This window comes from Aphelocoma coerulescens, chromosome 2 (assembly GCF_041296385.1).
Source record: "Aphelocoma coerulescens isolate FSJ_1873_10779 chromosome 2, UR_Acoe_1.0, whole genome shotgun sequence".
Taxonomy (NCBI): Eukaryota; Metazoa; Chordata; class Aves; order Passeriformes; family Corvidae; genus Aphelocoma; species Aphelocoma coerulescens.
The window spans coordinates 146,351,159-146,367,188 of NC_091015.1; the positions used below are offsets into that span (position 1 = coordinate 146,351,159).

Sequence of the window (16,030 nt, forward strand, 5' to 3'; positions counted from 1 at the left end):
TGGATGATGGAGGGTGCAGAGGGTCTGCCTGTTTGGGAGAAGGGAAGGCGAGGGACAGGGGGCCTAATTCCAGTCCCCACAGCTGCTACAGCTAGGAATGTGTAGGATTTATGGCAGGTGGGTCCCCTGAATGCACAGAGCAACCCTGCGTGGCACGTGCAGAGTCCAGTGTTCCCACACGCATGCGCTCATAACACCCTCCTTTGGAGGTACTGCACCAAATACATCTTTTTTTACTGAAGTTCTGGATGGAAATATGGGAGTCCTACTAAAGTGGTGCAGCAATGCAACTCTAGGATTGAGCCCCCCAGCCTAAATACAGCATCTCTTTTGCTGACACAGACTCTTGAGAATGCAAGGAAAACGTATGGCATGGGAAAAGTGCATGTGTCCCAGGTAGAGCCAAGTCAGTGATGGCAAGACAGCAAATGTTGAGTGATGCTGTACAAAACAGACCTGGGCAAAATATTCCTTCAGAATGCAGACACTGATACTGAAAATCTTGTAAAAAATTAAAGAAATGTGCTGTAAGGAGGAGCAGTTGAAAGAAAAAGAGAATAAAAAAGTTTGAATTTTTTTCTCTTAAGGCAGCTAAGGCAGCTACACAATAAAAGATTCCAAAAAGCTTCATATAGAGTTTTAGTAATTACTTAGACTCTTTTTAAATTAATATTTACTATGGTTTTTTAGTGGATTGGGAAATCTCATGCTTGGTGATTCCCTTTCTGCAGCTGAATCTGTGGTCCTTGAGGTGTCATGTGCAGCACTGGTGCTGATGGGAGCCAGAGCTTCCCTTCAGCTCCCTGACAAGAGCTTCTACAAACTCTTCAGATGTGACTAGGAAAAGGAACCTTAAGAACAAGTTGTGACTTGCAGATGAGCAGCCTCTGAGCTGCAGAGTGATGCCTAAATAGGCACAACTCCTCAGTATTAATAGTAGGTCATTGTGTTGCACTGAAGGTGTCCTCAGCTGAAGTGCAGATATGTGTGTGCATGATGACATTTGCAAAGATGGCCTCAATTTTTAGCTGGAAAATGCCCAGTCAGGTCAACCAAAATGTTATGAGTTTAGCAAAGTAGAGCTAATGCTACCAAATGTAAGTTATCTCTATTTTTCTGATTAATTTAGTCAAAGATGCTAGAAATAATACAAAAAAATTGAAACATTTCATTTCAAGGCTATAAAAATCCACTTTTTTGGATTACTGCTCACAAAAACAATTGCCAAAAGTTTTGTTTCAGCTCTGCCCAAAACAGTTTCTCCCATTCCCTCTCCTCAGCTTCTTGGAACAGTTAAGAAACAAAACATGAGTTATTCTACAGCTGTAATCACCAGAGATGTTATAGAGCATATTTTGACTCCTTCAGCAATAGGTTTGCCTGATGCCTTGTTCGCCTCCACAATATATAACTCAATCCATCTGGATAGGAATAGCCTGGATGGATTCTTAAAAACTCTGGCACTGACAAGTTTGTTATTGAAAGGGAAGCATTAATTGTATTTGGATTATCTTCCAAAGTAATTGAGACACTGCTTGTTTCCAGACAGATGTCAAACTCAAAAGGCCTGCTCTTCCAGCTGCTCTTGGTATAGCTCATAACATCAAGAAGACAACAAAAAATTAAAGGGCCCTGGAATTTCACATATTCCAGATTTTTTTTTTTTTGTGACGATCTGCAACAGGGTGTTCACAACAGTCCTACATGTTACTGTCTTTGGAGCTGAAAACCAATCTTCGGACTTATCAAAGCAATGGAAAAAAAATCCTGAAGAGCTGGATCTCCTTAGTCAGTGTGCACAGAGGAGCCCATCAGTGGACTGCACAGCACAGGTGTTATAGCTGCTGTGGAATTGCTGAAGGCTTATTCTTTATAAACCATAATGGGAGGAATTTTAGAAAAATACTGGAGTTCTTAACCGAGAAGTATGGCCTTGTATTATGAAGAGACATGATATCTGTAATATTCCTCTAGGAGGTGCATTAAGCAAGCCTTGATCAAGTTTTGAGTTCTTGAATGATCTGGATGTTGACACAGTAATTGTTCAAAGCAGTGGACACTTAGTGACAATCTTAGGTCCCATTTAGGAAAAAATGTAGAATGGCATCAGTTCTAATATTTCATCTTGACAATATAAGCCAAACTGAAACTGGCTGCAGAAGCAGACAGTTACAGATGAAGTCATCTAGAAGCAAGCAGGGTCCCAGTTACTTTGGAAGACCATCCAACAATAGTTAATATTTCCTCCTGAATAATTACGCTTTATCTGTGGAAAATAGCCTGAGGCTGAATGAAGAATGGGTTCACAAGAGTAGGTGAGTGGGATGCCAGCACCATTTCAATCTCCTTTGGTAAGCAGGATCTTCTGGTCAATGTGGAGGCAGAACCCAGCTGCCCCTGGGCTTACCTCCCTTGGAGAAATCAGGAAAAAGTGTGAAGCCACCTACATGCAAGATTTACCCTGTAACTTAAAATCCAGTTTACATAGGTGGTACTTCAGCATATTTCTCTCCTTTCAACTGCTGAAACAGACTGACTGCTGAGATACTTTCTCTGAGCCACCAGACCGAAGACATGGTTCAGACACCGTTGCCACTGTTAGCTGTGAGTCTGCTGCAGCAGTCTGCCTTCTGATTTTTCCCTCCCTTAAGGTCATTCATGGAAACAACTCTTTCCTCTGCCCATTTCATCATTTCCGCTGTTTCTAGGCATAGGCTTCAACCTTGAACTTCTGAGCTTGTTCATGAGCCTGCTTCCTTTAGCAATTTTGTGATGATGATTGAAAACAGTAGTGTTTCTACTCACTGAGCAGCAAATCCATCTCCAAAGGCATAGTAAGAAAACCAGAGGGGACTGTTTTCATGTGCATGTGATACCTGTCACTATCTATCATATTAATTCTTTCTTCAAATAAGCAACAGAGTATTTAAATGAGTCTTGCAGTCCAAAGACATGACAAGATATTGATTGTGGATGTTAAATTTAATCTAATGGCACTGTTTGAAAATACCTATCTAGCAAGACCTGTAAAACTCACTGAAAGACAGGCAGAAGACAGGCTTTACATCCTTTGCGTGATGTACAACAAGGAAATCTTAAATCCTACAAAAATTAAACTGGTCAGCGATTCTCCAAGTGTTAAATAAGGAAGCATCAAAGCCTAGCCCTATGATAGTTGCTGCCATTTTTTTCATTGTCATATTTTGGAAATAACTTCTATTCTGAATGACTTAGCTTGTCATACTACTGTAGCATCCATGGTGGTATTTCTGCAATATAGTTTTTTTGAAACCAAGTAACCAGCTTGATGCCTGCTTGCTTGCCTTCCCTTCTCAAGCTAGTCATAGTCATCTTCAACTTCTTCAAAAATAAGGACATAGCAGATTGATCTTCCAAAGCCAGGTTTGCCCATAGCTTTTCTGGGTAATACTTTATCTGGTTGGAACCATATGATAGATTACAGTATTTGATCCACTGTATTTTTTTTCATCTAGGGTAGGTCGCTTGAATCCCTCTTGCTAGGACCTTAAACCTCTACCTATTTCAGCCTGCAAAACATAGATCCTTTAATGTCTTCTCCAGAAACAAAATGCCCAAATCATCTTTAGTAAAACCCTTTTGTTTAGAAAAATGTCTTTGTGTGAATGATGGTTTTGTAACCAGAAGCAGATGGATATATCCTGCCATAGAACATTCACCTGAAAGGTAGCTTCTAGTCTTCATTTTGAATCAAGTAAGTTAAAGGCCTAAAATATTTTAGCTAAATAGAATTTCTGTGTGATAAGCCTTGCCAAGAGCTACTGACATTTTTCTAAAAGAGGTTTCAATGCCTTTGCTGTATACAAGGAGTTGATCTGTTGTAAAGTTCTACTCTTGACCAATTCTCAAAAGATACTGCTTAAATTTTCTATGGCAGAGTTAGAGCTTCTCAGAAGTTCAGAACAGCAGAGGAGAGGACTAATTCACCAAGGACTCAACTACGGGAGAATATTCATGTTTTAAAAAATCCTTTAAAGTATTGTAATATTTCAAGCAGGAAGATTTTTATCAGAGTAATGTGGAAGTTACTAGTCTGTACTACTCAGTTCAGTTACTGTCAAATACTCAGTAACTATTTTATCTTATCTGATTTCAGGCCGAGGGAGCCAGAGAGAGGCTGTCAGAACAGCAGTACAACCGCCTCATGGAGTACATCACAAAGACATCTTATCACCTCACTCCCAGCACCACCACAGTGCCAGCTCTGCAAACCGTGGCTACTGAACAGCCCCCAACTATAACAAAAACCTATCAGTATGTGGTTGATCCAAATTTTGCCCAAGTATTCATTAGCAAATTCACCATGGTGAAAAATAAAGCCTTGAGGAAAGGATTTAATTAATAGTCATTTCGGGTGCATGTAGTAATTACCATACCAGTTTGAAAGCAGTGCTTTCTCTGCAGTAACCTACATCAAGTAGAGATGCTTATAATTTTTGAGGAGGTAGAAATTGATAACAAAGCCCAATAGCTTTTCTAATCTTGACAACATTCCTGCTCCCTAGCCAAAATACTACTGCTGGAAGGAAAGTGTTCTGGCAAACGAATAAAGCGAGAAAAAACAGCCTTGGACTATATCTCAATCAAAATCCTTTTTCTTTTTGATACCCAAAAATTAGAGAATAGGGAAAAATTGCGTGCATACAGATGTTGTTACCACACACAGAAATGTGTATCAATACCTCTATATCATATTTTAGAGTCTGCCAGTTTCTGTTATAAACCAGGTTTATAACTCAGCTGTAAAAACTTGCTCAAGGCTGAGCCTTTCCCCCCCACCCACACTTCCCCAACATGTGCGTCCCGAGGCAAAACATTTTCCCCCACTAAATCTGAAAAACCCAGTGTGGCTGTTTTAAGTTACTAGTGACAGCTGGGTTTTAGCACCACTTTAACCTTAAAATAGCTTCCTTTATTTGACTGAAGTTTTGCAGGACATTAGTCCATAATGTAAACTAGTGCCTTTGTGTGGTTTGGAGAACAAAACATGAACTAGAACATGACTTTATTTTTAAAACTGTCTGTATACAGAAACTTTATTTTATCCACCATCAAATTTTCAGAAGTACTTTCAATGTATGTATGACTGTGCATTGTCTGTTCATTAGCTGGAAGCCAGTAACATGCAGTTCAAAAATTTAAGAAACAGAGCTGTCTCCTTAAAATCTCTAAGCTCAATGTAACCCAGATGTGCAGGTGCTAAGTACAGCCTTGTGGGGTCTTGCTTATTTCTGATCTGCCACCACTACATTGTATGTGCTCCCTTCAGCCCTAATTCATTTTATGCTTATCATCTTCAAACTGTTAAAAACAGGAATATTTAGAAACGTGACCTTTCAAATATGTACTAAGCAAAGTGAGATTTTTTTTTAAGTTGATTGAAAACTGTGGACCCACAGGCACCAATTACATTAATGATGCCATCACAATACACTTACGAATATATGTTAAACACCTGTATTTCTTGTTGTAGAATCAGTCTCTGGGCGCAGTTAGATGACTTTACAAACCAAATCTGGCCCTGGCAGTTTTACTTTAAAACCAAAAGCTTACTTGGTTTCCAACTATGCATGTTAACTTTTCTCCCCTTTTCTATATGCTTACCAAAATGAATTTTGTCTGGAGATTCCTGAACATGGCTGGAATTGGAGTCAAAAACTGGAATAAAACCTGATCACCATTTGGAGCGTATGCTTTATAGTTAATAACTTCTATGCATACTTGATATGACCAAATGCACAGTAAATAAGAATGTGGTAACTGATATGTTTTTCTCTTGAGTTCTGTTTTGTTAAAAGCTATTTCTAAAAGCTGTGTCTCTCATCTGCTGAGAATAAAGGAGGCTGGGGTCTGCATTGTCCTTTTCTGACTGTGAAATAAGCCCATCCATTATCAACATTTCATACAATGATTTTAAAATTTAGTCATTGTTTAAGTAACACTGTTTAAAAAATATATGTGTATATACACACATGTGCTTCATTCATGAATATTTTATGGAAGTTGTTTAATACTTCTAATTTTGCATATTGATGGATAAATTGTAATATAATTGTTTAAAGATAATAAAGCTATTCCTGTAATACTTGGGGGTTTTTGAGCTGTTTATTCATTCAGTTATGAGGTGTCGAACAATGATAAGACTGATGTACAGCTTCATGAGGGCCCCATTAGATCCCAGTTGGTCACTGGACTTTGTAGTGTACCAGAAAATGCAATAGATCGTGACAATACTTTGGAAGTAAAAACTGGTGACTAGCTTGCCAAAAATGTGTGCTGAAAAGTTTTATGCTTTTGTGACTAACTGAATCAAAACAGCACTGTAGTCACCGTTTCAGTTAGACTAATCTGTTCCTTATTTATGGAGTACACAGACAAGCCAAGGGGATGCAAACACACCTGTAAAAAATGAGGAACAGCAGTTTCATTTCTAAAAGTTTGTAGATTTCAGCCATTGTTTAAGATACATTTGTGTTTTTCCTGAATTACATTCTCCTGGAATAAACACTTGCTTAAATTACACTTTTCTTCAGTGAATTGAGCTGCATCTTTACTGCATTAGGCAGGTTCTTTCTCCCCCTTCTGACCACATGTATGGAAACGAGTGGAGACTGCACATAAATCAACCTCTCCTACATATGAGCTGTGTGAACTGTGAAAACAAAGTTGTCCAAAGAGCAGCTGCCTGTACTTAGCTGCTAAAGCAGTGCAATGTGTACTCTTAAAACATGCCTACTCTCATAACGCTCTTTAGACCTGGAGAGCTCACAACTTCAAATCTATCTTTTTAGCTTGCTTCCAGAACAATCAATCACTCCTCAAACACTTGAGAATAAAGTAAGCTAGCCAAAAAATTTGACAGCATAGTCAGGCAAGACCTTTCCCAAAGTAGTTCAGGTCAAATAATTCCTTTTTATATATCATTTCATACATAAATATAGCAAAAACCTTCAGACACTTGGGATAGTCTCAGAGAGCAGCCAAGTGTGTTTTTCAGCTCTGCATCTCCTAGAAACAGCATGCCAGACCCTGTAACAAGCAACTGATTAGGGCTAACTCACAGGTCTTGTCCCACTCCAATTCTTTGTATGATAGAATTAGTTGAACTCTTGCTGGCAAAGGGAAAAGAAAAACAACCAACCAAACCAAACAAAAAAAACCTGGTGGGTTGGTGCTGATTTCAGAAAAGCAGGTTGGTTAGGTACCCAGCTTTGCACTCCCTTCCTACTCCAGAGGAAAGCAAGCTGTGGTTTGGTTGGCATTGCCTCTTGAGGGAAGTACTTGCCTTGCATCCGGGTGTGAAATCAGGATGCATCCAGAAAGCAATTGCAGCCTGCAGACTCAAAGCACAGCCACAGAAGTTAGACCTCACCTTTCTTTGTTAAATACATTTAGCCAGAGACATAGCTGAGCTCTGCTAATATCTGTGGAAAACTGCCTTCCCCCACAAAACTCTCATTTCTTTAAATCACATGTGCTGGTAGCTGAAGGAACACAGACTAAATAACTGCTGCTGGCTACAACAGTTTAGAAGAAACTTAAGAATTTAACAGTAAATTAATTCATGGCAACTGTGAAGAATATAGGGCCTAGAACAACAAGGGAAGTCACATCTATTAGCCTGCACACCTGGCAGTAGCAAGTTTCTTCGCCTCTGAAACTAAGACTGAAGACCTCTGGCTATTTAAACCTGCAGACAGGCCTGAGAAAATGTCAGTACTTACTGGCATACACTGTTTATACTGTACACTGGGAAGATAAATGGGTATCATTTGCTATTGTTAAGCTCTGGTTTACATTTATAGGAACTGGGGTATTTTGATTACTAGATGGTTTCCCCTGCATCACTAATGTCAAATTCTTCCTTTGCTTAAAGGAAGCACTGCCTGAATGGGAAGTTTAAAGAAAATCCCATGTTGATCTATAAAATGTTCTGGATCACATACATTACTTATGTGCTTTCATTAGTCCAAATGTTGTTCAAGGATACCTATTAAGTGTTAAGTAGTTAATGATCCATGTAAAATAATAAGAGTTACTCCAAACAGGATTTGAACTGAAGACCTTCAAATACAACACAGATGGCCTAATTTGTCATGCTGCTTCATACAAAGACTTCCTTCCTTTCATGCAGTCAGCTTTTGCCTGCTGTCCTAGTACCCACATTCAGCAAACAAAAGCTGCAGTCCTAGTACCTTCTTCATCCTGAGCAACAGGCAATGACAAAGCCTGTTCTCACTGACAGGTATCATGGCACAAGACAGAGCACCATGTCTCAGACTGCACAGAATATAGCACAGATCCAAACTATGCTTAGCTGACTACTTCCAGATATTAAGAAGATATCTAAAAGCAGCATGCCAAGATTTTAATTACCATAATATCCTAAAATATTTACTTTGTCTGCCTGTATCCCCTTTCCTCTTGTACACCAAATACACGTGAACATTCCTGCAGTTGGGAGTCATTCTCCAATCAGAGTAACTAATATACCTTGGATAAGAATGGGCATTTGCATAGTCTGTAAGTCTTGCTGTGACAGTCTCCTGCTGTAAGGAAGGCAATGCAGCGATGACAGCAGAAAAAGACAGAAAGGTTGGCTGGTGTATTTCCAGAATTTCTATCCAAATTCTTTCCTCTCAAGGTCAGCTCACCAGAGGTAACACAGACCCCTCCAGAAATCCATCCTCTCCCCTCTTGCAACATCTGTCCTCTTGCACATTCCCATAAGCAGCTGGGACAAACTAGCTGTCACTGCTTAGGGATATACTGTGCTATCAAATACGGAATTTGGCCAAAACAGAGATGTAAATAATCCCTGGAAGAAAGACAGACTTAGTCACCTTGAGCAAGTTCTGAAGACTTTCCACCACTCTACCCAGCACCTGAGCCTTTTAAGTATTTCTACATTAATGGAGACAACTAAATGTCACTGACACATGTATTTTATTTATTGAGTTGCATTAGAGTGTGCCATGCACTGAAGTGCACTGCACTTAACACTTCAGTGAACAAATAAGGTTCAGTCATCAAGTCTCCTGGAACTGAAGGAAATCTGCAAGATAAAAAAAAACCATTAAGTTATGATGGACAAACTTCATGCTCTAAGTAAACATACTAGTATGTATGACTGCAAAGCAGCAGAGAGAAATGTTTATGTGGTAGTTTAGTCTAGAGGAATTCCCCGTTATTTCCTGATGCTTGAAGATTCACACACCCTTCATGTGGCAAACAGAAGTGAAACATGGAACAAATCAAGAGCTGGAACAACACTGCACAGCACATCAGATTCACTATATATACTGCACTGGTAACTGAATCAATCTTGCTGAGGGCCTGCAGGATAAAGGAATGCAGCTTTCAGATAGGAGCCAGAGAGGAAACAAGTGGTGCAGGCAGCCTACCAAGGAAGGAAGAAAACCAAATTCAAATTGCTTCTCCCCTTTATACTGAACACAAATCCAAGACCAGCTGTGCTCCATGACAAGAGTCATGGAAGTGGTTAGCACCAAACTCTGAGCTTCCCCCTTTATTCCATGGCTGAGCACACAGTAGACACCAGATACTACTCACATTTATAATTGCACTTAACTTCCACTGTCAGTATCACCACCACACTCCACACCAAGTAGATGGAACAGTGTGAATTCACAGGGAGGTGCCAAGGTGCCCCCATCCCCAGCAGGAAAAAATTTGGTGTAGAGTGCCATGCTAATGAACTAATGAACTCTCCTTCCTGCCTACCCGACCCCTTCCTAGATCCTGGGGCTAAGTACGGATTCCACAGAGAGTATTCTGTGAGGTTAAACCACTCTATTTACTGCCCTACACAGGACATGAACTGTAAAAGAGGAGATGCAGAGTGTGCATGATCACTGTACCCTTTAGGTAACTACATCAAAAAAAGGCTTCACATTCAAAATAGCTAAGATTTAAACTTCTGAGGCAAACAAAAATGTCTTCCATCTGTTCTGGGTACTTGTCCTTTTTTAAAAGCCTTTACAGAACATTTGAAACACTGGCATTGTTTTCCCCTTCTACTTTTGTATTCATGTGCAGGCACGACAAAAAACAACCTCTTTCTACTGTGAAGGAGTGAAAAACTATCTGTTCTTATATGAATAGGCTAAGGAATAAGAAGCATCAGCAATTCAAACAAAATCACATAAGATGATTTGTCTTCCATTTTCTTTTGAGCCAGTACAACTAAGAAATGGAAGAATTGTTTAGGAAACATTTAATTTTAACAGGTGCACACAATGTGCAATTTTTTTTAAGCTGCCAATGGGAACACAGGCTGAGTGGAGCTCTATTTGCACTGAAATAAATCCTGCTCATGATTTCAATTAAATATTGAACATGCAGCCTTGTTGACAGTGTTTGTTTCATATGATTTTACCACCAGATGGCCCTTCAGAATACACTGATGAAGGCCACCTGACTAAAGAATGCAATTCCAGTGTCTAAAGAAGTTTATAAGTGACTATATATTCGCAATAGGACTGAACCAGAGGTAGAATTACCAATATTTAAACCAGGTAAATTTATAATTTCATCTTTTATCTTTGCTGCAGTCATAGCTAAAGAAGAGCAGTATCCCACTCTCACAAAACAAACAAAAAAAAAAACCAACACTACCAAAGGCTGGAACTGACATAAGGATTTTTTACCTTTTTTTCAAATTTTTAGAAGAGATAGAACTCCAAGCTTTTTACGTAATTGTGTTATGCAGAAACCAGATAGTTGCAGATTGTCATAAAACAGAATTTAGTATGCAGAGTGTTAAGTACAAATCTTTTATTCAATCTTGCTGCTTCATGCAAACAGACTGAGAAAATCCAGCTGGCCAGGATAATTAAAGCCACAGATTATCACATAATGATCACAATATGAAAACATTCCAAAAGAATGAAAAACTATCATTCTAGATTAGTCTGAAGTCATGTTAGGAGAAGCAGAGAACTGAATGTAAAAAATTTGCAGCAAGAAAGGGGGAGGAACTCTTGGTTGAGTTGTCACATCAGCCTGGGCAGCTCAGTGAGTGTAGTTATTAGTAACTACAACATGGTTGAAATCAAGACTTTTTTCCTGATTTTACTAGCAAGGGGGAACAAAGTTGGGTAGTTTTTCCTAGAAAAGGCAGTGTCAAGTGCTAAAAAATAGTATTGTGAACAAAGTTCTATTCAAGCTTCATACAATATGGCAAAAATGTGATTATTAGTACACAGAGCTGTATGCCACTGTGATTTTTTAATATATGTACATGTGTATATAGATGTATTTCCCCTCATGACTCGTCATCTTCCCCCTCTCACCAACTTCAAAATACAAAACTATGTGCAGAAGCTGTCTCTGTTTCTTACATTAAGATGCATGCTATGAGGGAGAAACAGCCTCTCCATTTTCTCACTCACTGTACCACCACAAGTATGTAAGCAGAAGATACAGACAGCTCCAAGTTAAGCAGTTCAAGATGTGACAGCATCAACATGGCTGTGGAATCAGGCCAGTCTTGGAGTTTCATGTTAGAGCTTTGTCTCCTCTCTGTGGTTGTGTGAGGAGGGCAAAGGCCTGGCATCACCACTCTGTCTCCTACATCACACAAGTTAAACAAATCCCGCAAAAGGTACTCAGGAGCTTCTATCCTGCCCTTACTCCCAGGTCCCCACTTCTCCTGTTTCTTCACATTTTTATTACCCAGAGGTCTCTTGAGTGCAATTTGTATCCTTTCTCCTTGGAAACCCCTTTTGATTTTATAAAAAAAGGAAGACCCCCCAAGCAGAAGCACAACATCTCACTGAAATCATCTCATTCCTGTTCTAATGCAAAGCAGTTCACTACCTGCAGATGCAGCTTACCATCATTTGGGTGGTGCACACTCAAGCACACCAGCTGCCTTCATGGCTTGAAAGTCCTCCATGGGATCATAGCTTTTATAGAACTCTGCATAAGCTCGTTTTCTGGGTTCAGCAATTCCAAACTGGAAAGTAACACACAGAAAATTAAAGTTTGCAAAGCTTTATGAACAGATTTCTTTTCTGTTAGTCTCTATAATTTCTATCAGTGGCTATTAGTCTAAAAGGCCTTTAGCTCAAATTTTTAAACATCCCTTTGTTCCTGTTAAAACCCACAGGTTGGGCTACTTGATCATTGGTCAGGAGAACAAATGTCTGAAGTAAAACCTTAAAAGGAAGTCTGTTACAAGGTAGCACATCACACTTTCAAGATCCAAAACCACTCCATCTATACTGATACTCAAGTGTCCAACATCCTCCCTGCTAAAAGTTTTATACAAAACACATGTCATTATGGCAATAATGTCATATCATTTGTGCCTGTGGACAGCTGCAAAACTCTAACTCCAGATAAAATGGCATCCTACACTGAAGGACTACATTTGAGCTACACTGTAAGTCAACTACATCTGGTAAAATTTTACAAGGCTGCCAAGCCACTCTTACAGCTCACCAACATAAAAAGATACAATCCTCATTCCGTGGACACCCACTCACCTGAAGCACAGGGATATACTCAAAAAACTCTCAAAAATGTGAAAAAAATTCCAACGTGGGTTTGTACAACAGCATCTACCAGGGAACAGAGCAAATTGCTACTGAGATCCATGTTACTTATTCTAAATCTGGTCTGCTACCTTACCAGTGTATTAACGGGGGTGCCAAATAAGGTACAGACCCAGAGACTATTAAAAAAAATTATATTCTAAGTCTGACCACAAACAAGCCTGTCTATCTCTTATCAGATGTGTTAAGTACATGTGTGAGCTTATTGTTTCTGACAGACATTTGTGGCTCTGAGAAGCTGTGAAAAACCTGAAATTAACTTCATTTTTAGTCACTTTTATCAGCAGCTTCCTGAGCACTCAAATGCTGCCAATAGTATATGCATGACTTCAATGGGAAAAGCAAGATCCAGTTCTTCCACAAGAATTCAGTGTTGTTTGCTTCGTGTATGAGATCCCAGAAATATCTAGTAAGAGCACTCAAGAACAACTACTGCTCTTATCTTTACCAGAAGTCAAACCTGTAAGGGTGTTTTTCTGGAAATGTAATGCTCCATTTCCACACAATGCTTCAAAAGCAAGGACAGAAAACCACATTAGGTTTTCTCAAACTGATGTCTTCAGTGTGAAGGATGAGTTTTCCAAACTGCTTAAGAGCAAGTGTCCTGAAATCAGTCAAGAGATAAAGTAAGACTTGGACAACCCTCTCAAGTCTCAGAAACTGTGGCAGACAAAACACAAACTATCTAATGTGCATCAATTCTGAATGGTCAAGAGCAGTTTGGGACTAGGAGACTTAAGGTCAAGTTGTCACGAATTGCGTGATCTTGAACACACTTCATAAAGCATCAGATTACTCATATCATTTCCTCAAATCAAGATTAGGAAGATTTATTTGGGCTTTGGAAACATGCTCACAAAATTACATTACTAAACTTTTCTGATGAACAGTTCAACCCAATCTCAACAGAAAAATATTATGAGTTCTTTAAATACTCCAATGAGCCCAGTTTATAACTGAATGACTACACAGCCCACCTTGTATAAAGTCGCACATCCCATAGATACCACAAATGCCCCAAGGAGGTGAAACTTCATCCGCCGGGCCAAAAGGCGCCGCATTTGTGGCTTTGGCAACAGTGCAGCTGACATGGTGACAGTATTTCCTGAAAGAAAAAATGAAATAAGAGAATTGTAGGAGAAGCTCTACTGAATATAGCTTTCTGTACTACAAAAAGATCGCTTTTTTATTGTGTAATAATCGTCTTCACGATATAAGCAACAGTGCTCCTATCTGACCTTCCAATGAGAATATTTAAGGGACAAAATTCAGCCTATTTATGATATGAATCTAGTTTAAGTTCTTACACTCCTTACACCCAGTATTTGTGGAGTCAAGATTGGCCTTCGTTGTTCACACTAAATCCTGCGCTTCCCGCAGGGTCTTCCCTCCCAGGCCTGCTGTCCTATGTTTATGTCAGAAGACATTCTAAGCAGTACCGGGGATGGCTGGAACCGGCCCCACGCCGCTCCCCGCTCCGAGGGCGCTGCCGCCGCCGCTGGGCTTGGCTCCGCCACCCTCAGGGACGCGCAGAGGTCACGGGGCTGTCGCGGGGCCGCGGCCGAGCGGAGAGCAGCGGCTGGCGGACCTCAGGATGGGGACGATAAGGGAAGGAAGAGGGAATTAAAGGAGGAAGAGGGAACAGCGGGAGCCGCGGCGGCAGCGGGGAGCGACCTCACCTCGGCTCCCACCAAGGTCCTTCCGCGCCGCCGGCCGCGCTCCCGCTGCGGTGCCGCGATTCCGCATGCGCGGGGGGCCGGCGGCCTACGGCGGGCGGCGCGGGTCAAACCCAGCCGGGCGCAGCGCTCGGCCCCTGTGGGAACGAACCACAGAATCGATTAGGCTGGAAAAAGGCTCTGAGATCATCGAGTCCAACCCGGGACCGAACAGCACTGTGTCAGACAGACCCTGGCACTGAGTGCCAAGTGCAGTCTTTCCTTAAACAGCCCCAGGGACGACAACTTCACCACCTCCCTGGGCAGCACATTCCAATGTTTGTTTGATCATCTTTGCTGTGAAGAAATTCCTCCTAATGTCCAACGCCAGCTACCCCGGCACAGCTTGAGGCGATGTCTTCTTGTCATGTCACCTGTTACCTGGCAGAAGAGCCCGACCCCCACCTGGCTACAGCCTCCTTTCAGGGAGTTGTAGAGATCTATGAAGTCACCCCTGAGCCTCCTTTGCTCCAGGCTAAACACCCCCAGCTCTCTCAGCTGCTCCTCACAGGACTTGTGCTCCAGACCCTTCACCAGCTCCGTTGTCCTCCTCTGGACACGCTCCAGCACCTCAATGTCCTTCCTGAATTGAGGGCCTCAGAACTGGACACAGCACTTGAGGTGTGGCCTCACCAGTGCCCAGTACAGGGGGACAATCATTGCCCTGGTCCTGCTGGTCACACCATTTCTGATGCCACTTGTCTTCTTGGCCACCTGGGCACACACTGGCTCATGTTCAGGTCCCTTCTTCTGTCTTTAAGGTCCCTTCCAGCCCAAACCATTTTGTGATTCTATTAAGAGCCATGGGAGAAAACCAAGTCACCCACTTGAAGGATGCCCTGGGTGACACTGCTGTGCTGAGGACCTCAGGCCTTTATATATAGAGTTTGCCAGGAATTATTGGCCAAGCCTAGAAAGAAATTAAGCCATTTGTAATTCTTTCTAGATGCCCCTTAGCCAGTTTTTGTACCTTTCTTGGAAATGAGGAACATGTGCTTTGCCCGTGATTTCCACTTAATCACCACCTGCATGTGGAATTGTCATTTTTATTCCTGGGGAGTCTCTGTGGGATTTACACTGAATGCTATAAATTCCTGCATTGAAAAGACAAGTCCCTCCTGTGCAGTGAGGTATTCATTCAAGTCTTTTGCTCCCTTGCTAAAGCCAGCAGATCCTGACATCAAATGACAGAGATGGACTCTTAAAATTGCAGAGGAGTTGCTTTTCCTATGATGGAATTAAGAAGAGATAAGTGCCAGTAGAAAATGTCAGAGGGAAATCATGCAGCTGTGGCTACAAGCTGGGAGAATGGTCTTGCAACAGCGGTTTGAATAGAAGCAATTTGTACAATATTCCCTCAAACTGAAGAAAAGTTTGTTACAATAGTTGAGACCAAAATGAAGAATGTCAGTCCAAGAGTTTTTCCCATGTGGATTAACACAAAAGCCCCAAATGTTAATGATGTCATGCAGAAAGAATGGCAAGATACATCACCAAGGGAAAATCATGCCTGACAAATTTGGTGGCCTCCTATAACAGAGTCACAGCATTGGTAGATGAGGGACGAGCGACTGATGTCATCTATTTGGACTTGTGCAAAGCATTTGACACAGTCCTGCATGACATCCATATCTGTAAATTAGAGAGATATGGATTTGATGGATGAACCACTTCATAAATAAGGAACTAAGGAAC

The 16,030-nt window shown here is 41.0% G+C and overlaps 2 protein-coding genes across 10 annotated transcripts in view; one reads left to right on the plus strand and one right to left on the minus strand.

The window, feature by feature from the left end:
* Window positions 1-4,662, plus strand: part of VPS13B (vacuolar protein sorting 13 homolog B) — a 434,575-nt gene extending 429,913 nt beyond the window's left edge. For all 8 annotated transcript variants that reach the window (XM_069005219.1, XM_069005215.1, XM_069005221.1 and 5 more), the window contains one exon: window positions 4,136-4,662. In XM_069005219.1, coding sequence (XP_068861320.1) covers window positions 4,136-4,381 — 246 coding nt within the window. In that variant the 3' untranslated portion in view covers window positions 4,382-4,662. The remainder of the gene's footprint in view (window positions 1-4,135) is intronic.
* A 4,306-nt stretch (window positions 4,663-8,968) lies between these two features.
* COX6C (cytochrome c oxidase subunit 6C) lies at window positions 8,969-14,405 on the minus strand. 2 transcript variants are annotated; one of them, XM_069005230.1, is made up of 4 exons: window positions 14,300-14,405; window positions 13,598-13,725; window positions 11,898-12,019; window positions 8,969-9,094 (listed from the first exon to the last, which is right to left on the minus strand). In XM_069005230.1, exons 1-3 carry the CDS (start codon window positions 14,364-14,366, stop codon window positions 11,900-11,902), a joined length of 315 nt encoding a protein of 104 aa, XP_068861331.1. In that variant the 5' UTR covers window positions 14,367-14,405; the 3' UTR covers window positions 8,969-9,094; window positions 11,898-11,899. The 2 variants fall into 2 exon arrangements, with proteins under 2 accessions (XP_068861331.1, XP_068861332.1); XM_069005231.1 differs by lacking the exon at window positions 14,300-14,405 and adding an exon at window positions 14,060-14,262.
* Window positions 14,406-16,030: the final 1,625 nt, after the last annotated feature.

What these genes read in the sequence shown, in the direction of transcription:
- COX6C (XM_069005230.1), bottom strand. Translation starts at nt 14,366, where the DNA reads ATGCGGAATCGCGGCACCGCAGCGGGAGCGCGGCCGGCGGCGCGGAAG. An exon ending in GGACCTTGGTGGGAGCCGAG is followed by an intron (nt 13,726 to 14,299) that starts GTGAGGTCGCTC and finishes TTTTTCTTTCAG; the next exon opens with GAAATACTGTCACCATGTCA. An exon ending in GATGTGCGACTTTATACAAG is followed by an intron (nt 12,020 to 13,597) that starts GTGGGCTGTGTA and finishes GTTACTTTCCAG; the next exon opens with TTTGGAATTGCTGAACCCAG.